General features: G+C 65.7%; 2 protein-coding genes across 2 annotated transcripts; both read left to right on the top strand.

Moving 5' to 3' along the window:
- The first annotated feature begins 1812 nt into the window (after positions 1-1812).
- Positions 1813-3846, top strand: SLC39A1 (solute carrier family 39 member 1). The gene is made up of 3 exons (XM_054396951.1): positions 1813-1993; positions 2406-2536; positions 3103-3846. The coding sequence occupies exons 1-3, from the start codon at positions 1813-1815 to the stop codon at positions 3733-3735; spliced, it is 945 nt and encodes a 314-aa protein (XP_054252926.1). The 3' UTR covers positions 3736-3846.
- An 804-nt stretch (positions 3847-4650) lies between these two features.
- On the top strand, positions 4651-15775 carry CRTC2 (CREB regulated transcription coactivator 2). The gene is made up of 14 exons (XM_054396950.1): positions 4651-5073; positions 8794-8895; positions 9153-9260; positions 9610-9677; positions 10768-10836; positions 11424-11527; positions 11668-11697; positions 11849-11913; positions 12062-12111; positions 12655-12899; positions 13323-13768; positions 14155-14256; positions 14892-15063; positions 15547-15775. Exons 1-14 carry the CDS (start codon positions 4651-4653, stop codon positions 15753-15755), a joined length of 2193 nt encoding a protein of 730 aa, XP_054252925.1. The 3' UTR covers positions 15756-15775.
- The last annotated feature ends 875 nt before the right edge of the window (positions 15776-16650 follow it).

Raw genomic sequence — 16650 nt, 5'->3', positions numbered from 1 at the left:
GGCAGGGAGCAGTGCAGGGCACAACCAGTCCTCTGCTGGGGAGGGGGAAAGGAGGCCTCGTCCTGCCAGGTCCTGCCCGCCCCGACCCCGGGCAGCCGCTCAGCTCCTGCCCCGCGCCAGCAGGATGCGACCCTGCGCCCTTCCCGCCGCAGGCTGAGCCTTGCCCTCGGTCCCGACCCCACTGACCCAGCTGGATGGAGACGACGCCGCCGCTCAGGGGGGCGCTGAGGTCGCAAACCACCTCGTAGAGGGGGGTGGGGGTGGGGTCCTCGGGTCGCGGGGAGTCCGGGGAGGGCAGGTGGTGGCCCACCAGGCCGCAGACCTCATCGGGGTTCGCCGCCAGCTGCAGTAGCTCTTCGGCTTTGCTGTCCTGGGGACACAGAGAGGGGCCGGGTAGGGGGATGGGGTCACTCCCCTCCCCCAGACCCCAACGTCCCTCAGAGGTGTCCCCACTGCTCTGCTCCCTCCGCGTCACCGACTCACGGCATCCTCCGGCAGCCGCCAGCCCCCGAAGGGGAGGTCGGGGAAGACGCTGCCCAGGAAGAGCTCTTCCTGCGGCTCCGGGAGTTCCGGGGCCTCCGGCTCCATAGCCCGGGCTGAGGGCTGAGCTGGGCGGGGCAGGACCCCGCGCTGGGTGCCGGGGGACCCTCCGGACCGGGAGTTGTCTGTCAGTGCTGCTCCCGGCAGATCCCGGCAAGGGGCCGCGGGACCCTCTGCCCGCTCCGTGCCCCGGTGCAGCGGGGACGAATGTGACCCCTCCCGCTCCTGGGACTCCCTGGGACTCCTCGAGCCGTCCCGGATACCGCTTTGCTGCGGGTTGCGCAGCCGCTGCCGGGGCCGCGCACCAGGATCTCCGGTATCCTGGGCAAGCCCAGCCAAGTCCCACCCCCGCAGCCTGACACCGGCAGGCGGCATCGGCTTCCCCCGCCCCCGGCGTGGCTCGGGGCTTTCCCGCTTCTACCGGGGACCGGGAAGTGTTTGTGGAGGAGAGGGCACGGGGAACCGGACGGGGTACCGGGGAGAGCCGGGCTGGGGCCGCTGCTGCCCCAGTACCGTGTCCCGGAGGCACCGGGGAGCAACAGCGAGGGGCTCTGCGGAGGAACCGGGTCCTCGGGAGCCGACGGGGGCTGCAGACTCGGTAACGGGACCCCTGGGTAGGGAGAGGATGACGTCGACGGTGGCGGAGGGGGAACCGACCCGCCCCGGCGGAGCCCGACACGGGACAGCGGCACCGCGCCCGGGGGCCTTGCTTCCTATTGGTTGCGACTCACGTCACTCAGCGGGACCGTCAGGGCGTTCTGCGTCGCTATTGGCTGCGGCGGGCGGTCAGGGTTCCCCCCGCCGGAGCACCGGGGACGCGGACACGGCGCAGAGAGCGGTGAGTGAGGGGCGACCGGACACCGGGACCGGCACCGGGAACTGGGACGGGGACCGGGACAGGGAGTCCACGCTGGTCCCTAGTCTCGGCCCCAGATTCATGATACTTTATCCCGATCCATGATCCCGGTCCTGGAGCCGATCCACTGCCGTTACCGGAGCGCTGCCCCGGGCCATCCCCGGCCCCGGGGATCTCCCTGCCGCGGTGCTGCCAGGACTGAGGGCCCCGGGCCGGGGGAAATCCGTGCTGGGGCTGGGGGGAGGTTGCGTGCGTGAGTCACCGAGGCCGGGAGGCGGCACCGGCCGCTCTGACGGCCCCGTCCCGCCGCAGCTCCGTCTGGTCCCAGGGATGCAAAACTCGACCGAGGCGGCGGCGACAAGTCGGAGCTTCTCCCGTGGTCGGTGTTGAAGCTCCTGCATCGGAATCCGGGCGGGATGGCAGCGGCAGCTGGGACCGAGACCGTGATGGAGGAGCTGGCCTGGAGCCCCGGGATGGCCCCGCGCCCCCCGCCCGGACTGGAGGTCAAATTGGGCTCCCTGGTGCTGCTGCTGCTGCTGCCCCTCGCCTGCGGCCTCGCCCCGCTCTGCTGCTTCCGACAGCCCCCGAGCTCCACCGGTACGGCAGGGCTGACACCCGGGGGAATGGGAGGTCTTCAGGGGTCCGGGGATTACCCCGTGGGTTCGCTGGGGTTCAGGGGCCTGGGGCTGTCAGGGTTGTCCCGGGGAGTCTGGAGGAGTCCGGGTGTCTTGTCCTGGGGGGATGTGTTGAGAATCTGGGTGCATGGGGTGGCCTGGAGGTTTCGAAAGGCACAGGATGTCCGGGGCATACTGAGGATTTTGGGGGGGATCTGGGAAGTTTTGGGTGTCTGAGAAGTTTGGGGAGTTCAGAGGGGAGTCAGGGGATCTCTGGGATCTGGGGAGGACAGGTTGGGGACCAGGCTGTCACCCAGGGCACAGCTGACCTCAAGGTGCCAGGCTGAGGTGGGGTTCTCAGCAGGGGTCTCAGCCACCCCCCTCCTGCCCTGCAGACCCCCGTGGGCCAGTGCTCAGCCTGGTGAGCTGCTTCGCAGGCGGAGTGTTCCTGGGCACCTGCCTGCTCGACCTCCTGCCTGACTACCTGGCCAGCATCAGTGCAGCGCTGGAGGGACTGCGCGTCACGGTGAGCACCCAGGACCCCCCCAGTCCTGCCCCTGCTGGGGACACTGCCCAGGGAGACCCCAGCTCAGCCCCGGGGGTGTCCCTGCCACTGGGATTGGGGTCAGGACCTCTGGCTGGGATGGGGGAAGGTGGGGCAGAGAGGGTGGGATGGGAGGGACTGGGTGGTGGGAAGGGGGACAGGGACAGCAGGGAAGGGATGAGGGGAATGGGAGTGTGGGGAGGGGATGGTGGGGACAAGACAGTGGGGATGGGATGGTGTGACAGCAGGGAGTGAGGATGGGATGATTGGATGAGGACAGTAGGAATGGGGTAACAGGGATGGGACAGTGAGGATGATGACAGAGGGGATGGAACTGGCAAGGCTGAGCTGGTGGTAGTGGAGCAGCCAGGAGGGGATGGTGGGGCCAGGCCAGCCGGGAGGCCGCTCGTGTCCTGCCGTGACTCATGGAAAGATCCTCCCTCTGCCTGTGGCCTCCTGCCAGCCACCGTGTCCAGCTTCCCTCCCGGGTGCAGGCAGGGCCCAGCGCAGGCAGTCCCTGACCTCCCCCCATCTTCCCCCCACCACAGCTGCAGTTCCCCTTGGCCGAGTTCATCCTGGCCATGGGCTTCTTCCTGGTGCTGGTGCTGGAGCAGGTGGCGCTGGCGCAGCAAGAGCCATCGATGCTGTCGGAGGAGACCCGAGCCCTGCTCCCCTCCTCTGGCTCCATCCAGACCCCCCTGGCACAACCTGCTGCCGCCAGCAGTGCCCGGGGGGCCATCCGGGCCGGGCTGCTGGTGCTGGCCTTGGCTCTCCACTCCGTGCTGGAGGGGCTGGCACTGGGGCTGCAGGAGGCTGAGGGAGCTGTGCTGAGGGTCTGCCTGGCCCTGCTGCTCCACAAATGTGCTGTGGCTTTCAGCCTGGCCTTGAAGCTCCTGCGGGGCCGCCTGCGCCCCCCCGCTGTGGCCGCCTGCCTGCTGCTCTTCGCCATGATGTCCCCTCTGGGCGTGGGGCTGGGGACCGTGGTGGCTGCGGGTGCAGGGCCACGGCAGAGGCTGTGCCGCGGGGTGCTGGAGGGCTTGGCAGCTGGGACCTTCCTCTACATCACTTTCTTGGAGATTTTGCCCCAGGAGCTGGGGGTCCCCCAGGACCGTGTCCCCAAAGTCATCCTGCTCCTCGCTGGCTTCGCCCTTGTCACTGCCATCCTCTTCGTCAAGATCTGAGATGCTCCTCCCTCGGGGGGGGGTGGGGAGGAAATCCTCCCTCTGCACCCCCCCATTACTGTGCCAAAGTTGCCAAAGTGCCGCTCCAGGGGCTGTTCCCACCCACCCTGTGCACCCCAGGGCTGGGGGGGGGAATCTGCCTCTGGGACCCCCCCAACCCCAGTGAGGCTTAGCCCCATGCCTCGCTTCTCCCCCTGCACAAGGGGAACAGTGCTGTCCCCCACCATGGGACCCCAGAATATGCGTGTGGGATGAGCAATTGTCCCCCCTCACCGCACACCCACAAGTGCTCTTACAGTGTAGATGGGTGCCCCAGGGTGCACAGCCCTGGCCCCCACCCCGGATAGCCCCCCCCCCCCCCCAAATGGAGAGGGGTCGTGGATGAAGCAAATAAAGGACTGGACCTGATGGTGCTGCCTGTGCTGGGCACTGGGAGGGCTGCGAAGAGAGAGGGCACAATACTGGGGAAGGGCAGAGTGATGTGGAAGGCAGGGGCACCATACTGGGGAGGAATGACAGTGCCTGGGGAGGGGTGACAGTATCCCCCCACTCCCCAGGCCTGTATCAGCTGTTGGGCGGGTGCACCTCTCCACCCCAACAATTTTAGGCGGGGGCTCTCTGTTCCCAGCCATGCTTGGGGTAACCTTGCTTTACCCTCTCCCCCTCCCCAGCTTTATCACCAGCGAGCTCTGAGTCCATGTAGCATCACCCCACACCGCATCCTGCTGCCCTCCCACCGCAGGGCCCCCTCATTCTAGGGGTGTGCCCAGGCCCCTCCGTTGCGTTGTGCTCCGCCCCCCGCCCCTCCGGCTCCATTGCGCTCTGTTCACCCTCCCGGCGGCACCGCTGCTCTGCCCACGGCACCACCCACAGTCCCGCCCATAGCACCGCCCCGCAGGCGAACCTTCGCGGTGTATGCCGGGAGTTGTAGTCGGTCCCGCCCAGCTCCCGGAGCGGGGACGCCCCCTGGTGGTGTCGATAGGGAAGCGGAGGACTCCGTTTCCCAACAGCCCCTGCGGCTGTGCCGCGAAAGATGCTGGGAGCTGTGGTCTGCTTGCCCTGGGTGCCCAGCGGCAGTTCTCCCTCTACGGACTCCTTTTCCCAGCGTGCTCCGCGCGGTGGCGGCAGCGGCGGCGGCCGGAGCGGCCCAGAGCAGGGAAGATGGCGGCGGCGGGTGCGGGGGCCGGGCCCGGGCCCGGGCCCGGTGCGGGTTCTTCGGCCGGTGCCGGTGCTTCGAACCCGCGGAAGTTTAGCGAGAAAATCGCGTTGCAGAAGCAGCGGCAGGCGGAGGAGACGGCGGCTTTCGAGGAGGTGATGATGGAGATCTGCTCCACCCGGGTGAGCAGCGACGCCGCGGCCTCCCCCCCGCCGGATGCGCCACGGGCCCGGGGGTGCGGGAGCTGTGAGGGAGGGTCTGCGGCTGCAGGGCGTTTGGAGGCAGTGAGAGGGGCTGGGGGCTGTGAGGGGATCGGTAGCTATGTGAGGGGCTTGGGGCTGCGGAGTGGACCGGGGGCTGTGGGGGACCGGAGGGTCGTGAGTATGCAGGGAGGTCGTGAGCGGCCAGGAGGGGCGGGAGGGTCCTGAAGGTGCTGAGGGCTGTGAGGATCCATAGGGGGTCGTAAGGATCCAAAGGGGACCGCGGTCTGTGAGACGGCCAGAGAGTGACTGGAGACATAATGACTGAGAAGTTAGAGGGGGCTGGGGGCTCCGTGAAAGGGGAGCGGGGGGGGGGCTCTAAGGGTGCAAGGGGCGTGCAAGGGACTTGGGGTTAGGGAGAACTGAGGGGGTGCAGAAGGAGAGGGAGTTCTCATGGGTAGCAGGGCTGCAGGGTGGGTGGGGGATCAGCAGGCACAGCAAGATGTCAGGGGGCTCAGGCAGGTACCCGAAGGGGCTCAGAGGGTTTCTGGAGGTGCAGAGGAGATGAATGTGGATGGAGCCTCCCCCCAGGGCTCAGGGTTGCATTTGGGATATTGGGATTGCAGAGGGGTTGAGATGGTTCCCCCCAGGGAAATGCTCCTTCTCCAGCTGCCCACCTGCTTCTCACTTCTGCTTCCTCCGGGTTTATTTTGATTTATTTTGTCTGTGGGCTCCTTGGTGAGGGTTTGCACGTGGCTCACTCTGGCCTGTGGGTCCTGCTGTTCTCCTCCTTCACTTCCAGGTGGCAAAAGCAGCTGCCTGGCACCTGAGTGTTTATCTGAGCTCTCACTGCCTCTTAACCATGGGGGTGAGGAGGAGATCCCCAGGCTGGGATGGGCTCCTGCTGTGCCACAGCCCCATGGCTCCCCTGCCAGGTGATCCTCCACCAGCCCTGGGGCTTGGAGGGTCTGTCCCTGAGCGCTGAGGGTTGGGTTGGACTTTCCCACCCATCAGCAGGTTCCCAAGGGAAGCAGCAGATGCTGCATCCCTGGAGATGCTTAAATTTAGCTTGTTTGGAGCCCTGCATGGCAGCTTCTGGGCAAGGGGAGGTGGTGTATCCTGTGGGTTTTTCAGAGGGACCTTGGTGGCAGGAGGGCCACTCAGGGGTGCCAGGGGCCTGACAGCAGGGCAGGGAGGTCAGGAATGCTGCCATGTGTCCCCCCCAGTGTGGTTTCCTGGGCAGGGGAAGCTGCTGAGGGGACACTCAGCTGTGGTTTGTGTCCTGCTCGGTGCTGGCCTCCAGGACTCCATCTGGGCCCCTGCAGTGCTCTGCCAAGCTGAGGGCCTGGCCAGATTGCAGCTTGGCAGGGAAGGTTGTGCCAACCCTGGCAATGGGGCTCTGCAGGGTCCAGCAGCCAGCACCAACCCTGCCTGGTGCAGGAGGGGGCTCAGGGCTCTTGGGTCACCCTCACCCTCCTGGAGAGGGGCTCTGCACAAAGGCATGGAGTGACAGGAGGAGGGGGGATGGCTTCAGACTGGAAGAAGGTGGGTCTGGGTTGGACATTAGGAAGAAATTCTTCCCTGTGAGGGGGGTGAGGCGCTGGAGGTTGTCCAGAGAAGCTGTGGAGTCTCCAAGCCTGGAGGTGTTCAAGGCCAGGTCGGATGAAGCCTTGAGCAACCTGGTCTGGAGGGAGGGTCCCTGCCTGCGAGGGTCCCTGCCTGGGAGGGTCCCTGTCCAGCAGCCCCTTCCGACCCGAAGCGTTCTGTGCTTTCCGTGGGGTGCAGAGGAAGGCAGCAGGATCCATGGGGGGCTGCAGTGGTGCCCTCACACTCAGGGGTCTGTCACAGGAGGGTGACAGGGACAAGGTCCTGCCGACCCCCGGGGAGCGAGGTGGGGCCGGTCCCGGTTCCCGCGGGCAGGGCAGGGCTCGGAGCCCTGCCGGCTCTCCGGAGCGTTCGTCCCCGGCACGGCCGGCAGTGACCTGCTCATCCCCGGGGAGCTGGGGAGTGGGCTGGAGCCTGCCGCTGGTGTTTGCACAGCAAACAGTTGGTTAATGAGCAGCGAAGCGCCAGGGCAGGCGGCGGCGGTGTCCTCCCCGCTCTTCCCTGCCCCGGGACGCTTCCTCCGGGAGTTTATTCCCTGCACATGGCATCGGCAGCCCCGGCAGCTGGTCCCGGGTGGGTCCCGGCCCCGTGGGTCACCTCAGTCATTGCCTACAGGCGGGGAGCCGGCACTGGCTGTCACCCCAGCAGCTTGTGCTGGGCCTTTCGTGGCTCTTGGGGGCTGCTGCCCAGCTCTGGGGGCCCTCACTGCCCCCACGGGGCTGTGCCAGCCTCTCTCAAGCTCCACTTCGCCTTTCCTGGAGTGTTTCTCTGGCTGCTTGCTGCCTGCTCTCGGCCTGCCGTGGCCACGCCGGCTCCGCAGGGACCCCGGCTGCGAGAGCAGAGCAGGATCCCAAGACCTTAAGCCCCGAACTCCTCGCAGTAATCCTGCAGTGCTCTGCAGGCAGCTGCTGCCTAAAGCTCACTGCTTTTTTAATTTGTTGGTTTGTTTGTTTGTTTGTTTGTTTTTTTCTCGATTGTTTTTGGCTTTTTTTCTTTTTTCTTTATTTTTTTTTTCCTCTCCCCTGGATCTGGATTTTGCTGGTCTTAAGCTTGGGAATTTGCATGTTCCTGGCTGCAGCCCATTCCCTAGCTGCTTTCTGTGCTTCGTCTCCTCTGTCCCCTGGGTTTGTCCAGCATTGCTGAGTGCTGGTGCCTGGGGACTCCTGGGGAGCCCTGGGGGACCCTTTGGCCTTGATTCCCCTGGGTCCACCTTGATTTGTGTGTATTTGGCCTTGGCTTTGTGGGTTGGGATCAGGGAAAGCCTCCTCCCCTGATGGGATGCTGAGGCTGGGAAATGGGAAAACTCCTTGTGCTGGAGTCTGGAGTGATGAAGGCCATGCCCCTTCCTGGCATGTGCTGCTGCTGGTGGGGTGAGGAATCCTCTTCATGGCAGGGGCAAAGCCCTGCCCAGCTTATGGCAGGGGCAAAGCCCTGCCCAGCTCGTGAGGGCCAACCTGCTGCCTAGCTCAGCTGTGGGTCAGGAGGGAGCCTCTGGGGCTGTCTCAGTGCTGGTGCTGCCCCAGGCTCTTTCCTGCTGGGGGTTTTCCTCCACCTGGTTATCTTCTGCCTGTGGTTTGCCCTGGCTGCTTCCCTTGGCCTTGGGCAGCACTGGGCTGCTGTGCTGAGCTGTGCCATGCCAGGCAGGGAGCCCTCTCAGGGGGGCTTCAGCAGTTTTGGGGGGATGCAGGCTCAGCTCAGGGCTTAGGGTGCCACAGCCTGTGGCAGGGGGTGGCTGCTGAATCCAGCCCAGGCTCAGCATCCTTCCTGCCCTGCAGCACCCACAGAGGGAGGAAAGTCCCTTGTGGGGCCTCCTCTGCACTTGGTGGCTTCAGAGCAGGGAGATGGCAGCAGCTCGATCCCTCCTCTTCTGCTCCCACGTGAGCCCTGAGGCTGCCAGGGTCAGATGTGCCTCACCTGGGAGGCTCCCATGGGACGCTCCCATGGGACACCCCTGGGGCTCAGTACCATCTGTGGGGCTTGGCTGCAGGAGGGAAGGCTTGGGGATAATGCACCGGGATGGGGATGTCCTGGGGCGCACTCCAGCACCTCGGGGTGCCCCTGGCCCCCCCTGACCTGCTCCCCCTCCCCTGGCCCCAGCTGCAGGCTCAGAAGCTGAGGCTGGCCCACAGCCGGGGGCCCTACTACAGCGGCTCCCTGCCCAACGTCAACCAGATCGGCAGCGGCGCCTCCGACTTCCAGGTGAGCAGCAGCCAGCGCTGCCCGGGGGGCTGGGGAGGCGTGGGGGGCTGGGGGGGCTGCCACCCTCAGTGCCTTGTCGGGGTCCTCAGGAGCTGTGTAAGGACAGGGGGAGGAGGATGCAGAGCCATGGTGTGGGCAGATGTGCCTGAGGAGCTGCTCTCTGATCCCCCTGCCTGGCCCCAGCCCGGGGGGAGGGGGGCTGCTCTGAGCCCCCTACCCTCTGGGCCCGGGGGGCTGACGCTGCTGTGTCCCCGCAGGGCCCCCTGCACTCGGCGCTGGACTCGGCGCGCGGCACTCGGCACCACGGCCTGGTGGAGAGGGTGCAGCGGGACCCGCGCCGGATGGTGTCCCCCCTGCGCCGCTACGTGCGGCAGATATCCTTCCATGGGCAGCACGGGCAGCCTGCCCTGCCCCGGTGCCCCCCATGCCCCCTGGTGCCCCCAGTGTCCCCAGTGCCCCCCATGCCCCCGGTGCCCCCAGTGTCTCCCATGCCCCCAGTGCTCCTGGTTCCCCCCATGCCCCCAGTGCTCCCTGTGCCCCCCCATGCCCTCAGTGCTCCTGGTTTCCCCCATGCCCCCAGTGCCCCCATGCCCCCAGTGCTCCTGGTTCCCCCCATGCCCCCAGTGCTCCCTGTGCCCCCCATGGTCCCAGTTCCCCCAGGCAAGGGTCCCCAGCAGCTGCTCAGCCCCTGGCTCTCCGATGGCCCTTAACGAGTCTCACATCGACAGCTCTCCTTATGGACCTACCTACCTGTCCCCTCCACCCGAGCCCAGTTGGAGGAGGTAAAGCCCCCAGGGTGTCCTGGCTGGGCTCCTGCTGCCTCCCCTGCCTCTGGGCTGGCTGCAGCCTGGGCTGTGCCCTGTGCCAAGGAGCACCACTGGCAGGCTGGCAGGGGCCCAGTGCTGCTGCATTCCCTGCAGCCTCAGCCCTGCTGGGAGCCTCTGTACAGCTTCCCACTCCAGTCTGCAGGGAGGAACTGGGCTGGGAAGCACTGGAGTGCTTGGAATGGGGCTGGGAGGATGTCCTCCTGCTTTGATTTTTGGGTGCTGCCTGCACTGTTGGGGTTTTCCTGCTGGCTCTGTGGGGTGGCCAGGAAGAGAGCCCCTGCCCAGGTGAATCACTGGGCAGCTGAGCCCCTGCCAGCTCTGGCCCTTGGCCCTGGGGGCAGGCGAGGACAGGCCAAGCCCCAGCATGCCCTGAGTGTGCCCTGAGCTCACAGAGGTCCCTGTCAGCCGCAGCTCAGAGCCACTCAGGAGGTCACTCATCGTTTGCCAGGCTGCCCCTGCCCAGCAGCTGTCCTGCCCCTGCCACCCTGCCAAGGCCACTGTCCTACCCATGCCTCATGGCCAGCACAGCTCAGCTGCCGAGGGGTCCCTTGTGTCCCTTCTCCCCAGCCTTGGCTGGAGGCTGCTGTTGTGTCTTGCACTTTGTCCCCCGCCGGGAGCCTCGGCGCCGGCCAGCCTGGAGCGCTGCTGCCGCGGCCTTGTCCCCACACACATCTTGTCCCTGGGGCCCCTCTCTGCCACCCTCCCTGACCTCCCAGGGCAAAGCTGTGGTTCTTACCCCAGGAGCAGAGGTTGTGTCACATCCCCTCACCACTCACAGTGGGCACAGCTGCCCCCCCGTGCAGCACCTGGAGCCCTCTCACCTTGAGTCCCACTGTAATTCCTCACCTCAGGCTCAGGAGGGCTTTAAGCCTTCTTCCACAGAGCTGCCTTGGCTTGGCTCTGGCTCTGGCTCTGCAGTGCCAAGGGCTGTCCCCCGAGCCGCCCTCAGCCTCCCCACTGGCAGCCCTCCCTGCCTTGGGCAGTGCCCCCTTGTGCCCCCCTTCCCTTGCTCCCCAGGTGAGCTCTGCTGTTTCTCCTTCCCCAGGACCATGCCCTGGGGGAACTTCCCCATGGAGAAGGGACATTTGTTCCGGCTGCCCTCGGCCCTCAACAGGTGAAGAGGTTTTTGATTCCCTTTTCTCCCTCTCCTTGTCCCTAAACCCAGAGAGCTGTGGCTCTGCCAGTGTGCCTCTGGGGTTGTTCCCTCCCTCGGGCTGAGGCTCCCAGGGTGAGGCAGGGCTCGGGGCTGGCTCCTTGCTGATGCTGCTGGCAGCAGCTCCTGCTCCATCTCCCTGAGCTGTGCCACAGGCTGGTGCCCATCGCTCCCCGCCTGGGCCCCCTGCGGGAGGGGGCTGTGTCCCCTGGGGCAGGGGAGGGGGGGAGCAGCTTCCTGCCTTCCAGCTGCGCCGCAGCTGAACAATGTCCCCCTTGTGCCGTCCCAGCAGCGTCCTCAGCTGAGCAGCCTCTTCCCAGCTCCTCCCAGCTCCTCCACTTCAGTCAGCTCACTGGGGACACAATGGGTGGAGCATCCCTGGCTCCTCTGCCCCTCCAGGGGCCCCGGGGGAGCTCCTCTCACCCTGTGCCAGGGCTGAGGAGGGGTGGCAGGGGGAGGGCCAGGGCTTTCACAACAGGGGGGCTGTGAAGGGTGGGAGTGAGGGGCAGGCTCAGGGCCCTCTGACCATGGCTTGGCTCCCCCCACAGAACAAACTCGGACTCGGCCCTGCACACCAGTGTCATGAACCCTACCCCCCAGGATGCCTACCTGGGCCCCGGGCAGGGGGTGCCAGCCCCCGGCCGCCGTGGCGGTGAGCGTCCCCCCCCCCAGCCCCGGGACCCCCACAGCCCTTCCACCCCTGCAGCGCTCTGCACTGGGGTCATGCAGCAGCTCCCCAGCTGGCTGCTGTCCCCTGTGTCCTGCTGCTAAAGGTCAGCTGCTCTCTTGCAGGTTTTCTGGATGGGGATGTGGACAATAAAGGTGAGAGCCTGCCCCTGGCTGGCATGGGGCACCAGAGTGGCTGGGGGGGGTCTATACTGCCCCACTCCTGAGCAGTGGGTGAGGGTGGGCTGTGTTGCTCTGCCCCCCCCTAACCCACTGCCCCCTTCCTTGCCAGTGTTCCCTTTCCAAGTGCCTCCCATCGAAGAGACCTTTGATGACAGCAAGCACTCTCTGAAGCCCTGGGACACCAAGAAGGTGAGTGCACAGGAAAGGTGCTGAGGAGGTCACTCCTGTGTCCCCCTGCCTGTGACACAGGGGTGGCTCAGCCTCCTTCCTGCCCTCAAACCACCACAGTGCTGGGGGCAGCGTCCCAGCCTGGTCTCACTGCTCTCTGGTCTTGCAGCTCTCCTCATCCTCTGCCCGGCCACGCTCCTGCGAAGTCCCTGGTATCCAGTAAGTCACAGATTGATACAAGGGTTGGGTTGGAAGGGACCTCAAAGCTCAGCCAGTTCCAGCCCCCTGCAATGGCAAGGAACACCTCCCCCCAGCCCAGGTCGCTTAAGGCCTCATCCAGCCTGGCCTTGAGCACCTCCAGGGAGGGGGCAGCCACAGCCTCCCTGGGCAACCTGTGCCAGTGTCTCCCCACCCTCACTCTCAAGCATTTCCTCCTCCTCTCCACTCTCAATCTCCCCTCTCCCAACTCAAAGCCATTGTCCCTCGTCCTGGCACTCCCAGCCCTCGTCGTAAGTTGCTCCCCAGCTCTCCTGGAGCCCACTCAGGTACTGGAAGGCTGCTCTGAGGTCTCCCTGGGACCTTTTTTCTCTTCTCCAGGCCGAACAGCCCCAACTCTCCCAGCCTGGTTTGCAGTAGTCCTGGGACAGGCATTTGAAGCACATGGGTGGCTGTGGGAAAGGGGCTGGGGGAAGGATGAGCTGCTGGAGGGGGCTGCAGTGTTCCCACACCGAGTGTGGCTCTCTCTCTTTTCCCCTCTCCCAGCATATTTCCATCCCCAGACCAACCTGCCAGCATCCCTCTCATCCCCTCGGCCCTCAACACCGGCGGCTCCCTCCCTGACCTCACCAACCTGCACTTCCCCTCCCCGCTGCCCACCCCCCTCGACCCGGACGAGAGTCCCTACCCCAGCCTGAGTGGGGGCAACAGCACCAGCAACCTGGCCAACACCATGACACACCTGGGCATCAGTGGGGGCATGGGCCTGGGCCCCACCTACGACTCTCCAGGTGAGGGCTGGCCCCAGCCCCTGACACCAGAGAGCCAGAGAGGGCTCTGGGGCAGGGAGCTGCCTGCAGTGGGTGCCTGGTGGAGCTGGAGGAAAGGAGAGGAGACCCCCCCCCAGCCCCATCCTGCAGCTGCCCATGGCACAGATCAGCCTCTCCAGGCCATCCCAGTCTGGGGGAAGGGAGAGCTCTGGGGGTCCAAGGACACAGAGGGTCCCACTCCTGCCTGGGTGCCCTCTGTGTGCCAGTGCTGCTCCAGGCTCTGTGTGTTTCTGTCTCTGTCTCCATCGTTTTGGTCACCTCAGTCACCTCCATCCCACCCCGGGGCAGTGGGGGAGCCCCAGCCTGGCCCAGCCCAGGGAGCAGTGCCTGGGGCAGAGGGAGGCTGGGTGGGTAACAGCTGTCTCTTGTTTTTTGTCCCCACAGGACTTACCTCTCCTATGCAGAGCTCCCTGAGTAACCCCTCCCTGCAGTCCTCGCTTAGCAACCCCAACCTCCAGGCCTCCCTGCGCAGCCCCTCGCTCCAGTCCTCCCTCAGCAACCCCTCGCTCCAGTCTTCCCAAAGCAGTTCCTCCATCCCCTCCTCACTCTCCAACCAGTCCCTGCCTTCCTCCCTCTCCTCCTCGCTCAGCAACCCCTCCCTGCCCACATCCCCCCGCAGCCAGCCCCTCCAGTCCTCCCCCAGCAACCCCAGCCTGCCCTCCGGCTTGAGCGGCTCCTCCTACCCCCTGGTGCAGGCCTCCATAACCACCTCGCCCCGCCGACGGGTCCCGCTCAGCCCCCTCACCCTCCCCATGGGTGGCGACTCCAGAAGGCAGCACCCCAAACAGTTCTCACCAACAATGTCACCCACATTGTCCTCCATCACCCAGGTATGCATGGAGCCACCGCCTGGCCCCGCGCCGCTCCTCTGCTCCCCTCCACCTCTCTCCTGTCTGTCTCCATCCTCATCTCAGCCACGCGCCAGGGCCGCCCCCACGCCTCAGCACGGTGGGGGATGGGGGCACGCGCTGGAGGCAGGTCCCAGATGGGGATCTCCCCCACCCCCCCGGGGGTGCTGGGTGCAGGGTTTCAACACCAGGGCTGAAATTTGGGGTCTCTGCACAGCTGGGGTCTCCCCAACCCCACTGCCGGTGCTGGTGGCCGCACCGGGGAGGGGCTGGCACAGCCTGGGGCACGGAGCAGAGAGGCCAGATCCTGCCGGGTGCTGAGTGCATGCTAACAGCCTGCCCCCGCCCCGTCTCTGCTCTCTCCACAGGGGGTGCCTCTGGACACCAGCAAGCTGCCTGCCGACCAGCGGCTGCCTCCTTACTCCTACGGCCAGCCTGGGCTGCTGCTGCCGGCCCAGCAGGGCCAGAAAGCTCTGCACCAGTCCCCCCCCCAGCCACCACTGCCCCCCGCCCCCCCCGCCAGGCTCCCGGCGCCCCCAGTGCCACCGAGTGCAGCCCCACAGCGCCCCTACGCCCACCAGTACCAGCACCAGCAGCAGCAGCATGAGCCCTCCCTGCAGCAGCAGCTGGCACAGCAGCCCCTGAGCAACTTCAGCCTGGGCAGCGTGAGTGACCCTAGGGTGGGGGGCAGGGGGCACACAGCCAGGACCCAAAACCCATTGCCATGGCAGGGGACAGTGGCCAGAAACTGCCCAGTGGGAAAGCACTCAGCACGGGGGGTTGGGTTCTTCTGCCAAGGAACAAGGGACAGGATGAGAGGAAACAGCTTCAGGCTGTCCCGGGGGAGGTTCAGATTGGTCATGAGGAACAATTTCTGCCCCTTGAGGCTTGTCCAGGCCTGGCACAGGCTGCCCAGGGCAGTGATGGAGTTTCCACCCCTGGAGGGGTTTCCAAGCCCTGGAGCTGTGGTGCTGAGGGCCATGGGTTGGTGGTGCTGGGGCAGTGCTGGGTTAGGGCTGGACTTGGTGATCTGGGAGCTCTCTTCTGACCAAAACAGTTCCCTGGTTCCATGGTGCTCATCCCTATAACCCTTCTGTCCCCATAGTTTGACCAGTTTGGGATGGGGGAAGGCCCCACTGGCAACAGCGGCAGCTTCCCTGAGGAGCTGGGGACCCTGAGCTACCCTCCCGAGGGCAGCTACGACCCCCAGGTCCTGAACCGGCAAAACCTCAGCAACTGCAGCCGCCACGGCCCCATCCCCAACATCATCCTGACAGGTGGGCAGCCTGGGGGCACCTGGGGGTGGTGGGGGGGGCACCTCTCTGAGAGCAAATCTTGTGAGGAGCAGCAGAAGGGCCTGGGGTTGTGCAGCTTGGAGAAGAGGAGGCTGGGGGAGACCTCATTGCTCTCTGCAGCTCCCTGAGAGGAGGCTGGAGCCTGGTGGGGGTTGGGCTCCTCTGCCATGGAGCAAGAGACAGGACAAGAGGAGATGGCCTCAAGTTGCCCCAGGGGAGGCTCAGGTTGGCCATAAGGAAAAATTTGTGTCCTGCAAGAGTGGTCAGGGCCTGGCCCAGGCTGCCCAGAGAGGTGGTGGAGTCCCCATCCAGGCAGGTGTGGCCATGGCTCTGGGGCAGGCTCTGGTGTTGGGTTGCTGGTTGGACTCGGTGACCTCGGAGGGCTTTCCCAACCCCGACAGTTCCGTGGCTCTGTGATCCTCACCTCTCTTTTTTTTTTTTTTTTTTTTTTCCCCTCCCCACTAGGAGATTCCCCCCCTGGTATCTCCAAGGAGATCGCCACGGCGCTGGCCGGCGTCCCGGGCTTCGAGGTGGAGGCAGCGAGCCTGGGGCTGGAGGAGGAGCTGAGGATCGAGCCGCTGACGCTGGACGGCCTCAACATGCTGAGCGACCCCTATGCGCTGCTCACCGACCCTGCCGTCGAGGACTCCTTCCGCACCGACCGCCTCCAGTGAGGGGCCTGGCACTCGGCAGAGTGGGGGTTGCACCACTGGCATCCCCCCCAACCCGTGGACCCTCATCTGTCCCCCGGGTTTCCCCTCCCCTTCCCCAGCCTTCCCCTTCCCCTTTGTCACTTTTCTTCCAGAGGGTGGGGGCTGCCCAAGGACGGGGCCAGGGGACACCGGAGCCGGTGGGAATTTGGGGGGGGCACACACAGACATGAGCCAGGAGCTCTCAAACCACCCCCCAAACCCTGGTGGAGAGGGGGCTCCCACCCCCCAGGGGTGACTGTACATAGCCCTGTAGGTAGAGGCCCCTGTGGGGGTGCAGGGGGGGCTGCTTCTGTTTTTATTTTCCTGGCTAATCACCATGTGTAAGGAGAGATCCTGCCCCCCCTAGCTGCACCCCATATGTCCCCCCCAGCCCCCAACCATACCCAGCTGCTGGGGACCCCGCGGGACATGTAGAAAGCACTTGTAACTTTGCCTCCCCCCTTCTCTCTCCCCAAAGCCCCCCAGGGGAGCGTGGGGACCCCGTCCGCAGGCGGGGGGGACCTGGGGCCCCAGGACCTGCGTTCCTGCCCTCCCCCCCAGAGTGATTTATTATTATTATTTTTTAAAATATATTATATGTTAATTAAATGCTCCCTAGGATGGTGCCTGCCTGATTTCACGGGGGGGGCATACACACAACTGGATGAAAGTGGGGGTGCTCCCCCGGGAGGGTTTGGGGGGCCACAGTGGGGCAATTCAGCCACTCCAGGCTCCCCACCCTGGGTGGTGGAGGGTTCCTGGCTGTTCTAGGGCTGCTGGCAGTGGTCCCTTGGAGCGTCCCTGCCAGCTTCTGGGAGTGCTCGAGGGACTCGGTGGAGGCGGGGGGGGGTTCTCAGATCTGGCAGCTTCTAAGAGT

This window comes from Indicator indicator, chromosome 40 (assembly GCF_027791375.1).
Source record: "Indicator indicator isolate 239-I01 chromosome 40, UM_Iind_1.1, whole genome shotgun sequence".
Taxonomy (NCBI): Eukaryota; Metazoa; Chordata; class Aves; order Piciformes; family Indicatoridae; genus Indicator; species Indicator indicator.
The sequence above is the reverse complement of the archived record's forward strand: the minus strand, read 5'-3'. Positions and strand labels throughout refer to the sequence as shown.

What these genes read in the sequence shown, in the direction of transcription:
- CRTC2 (XM_054396950.1), top strand. Translation starts at nt 4,651, where the DNA reads ATGCCGGGAGTTGTAGTCGGTCCCGCCCAGCTCCCGGAGCGGGGACGC. An exon ending in AGCCCCCGGCCGCCGTGGCG is followed by an intron (nt 11,528 to 11,667) that starts GTGAGCGTCCCC and finishes GCTCTCTTGCAG; the next exon opens with GTTTTCTGGATGGGGATGTG. An exon ending in CCCCAACATCATCCTGACAG is followed by an intron (nt 15,064 to 15,546) that starts GTGGGCAGCCTG and finishes CCTCCCCACTAG; the next exon opens with GAGATTCCCCCCCTGGTATC.
- SLC39A1 (XM_054396951.1), top strand. Translation starts at nt 1,813, where the DNA reads ATGGCAGCGGCAGCTGGGACCGAGACCGTGATGGAGGAGCTGGCCTGG. An exon ending in ACAGCCCCCGAGCTCCACCG is followed by an intron (nt 1,994 to 2,405) that starts GTACGGCAGGGC and finishes CCTGCCCTGCAG; the next exon opens with ACCCCCGTGGGCCAGTGCTC. An exon ending in TGGAGGGACTGCGCGTCACG is followed by an intron (nt 2,537 to 3,102) that starts GTGAGCACCCAG and finishes CCCCCACCACAG; the next exon opens with CTGCAGTTCCCCTTGGCCGA.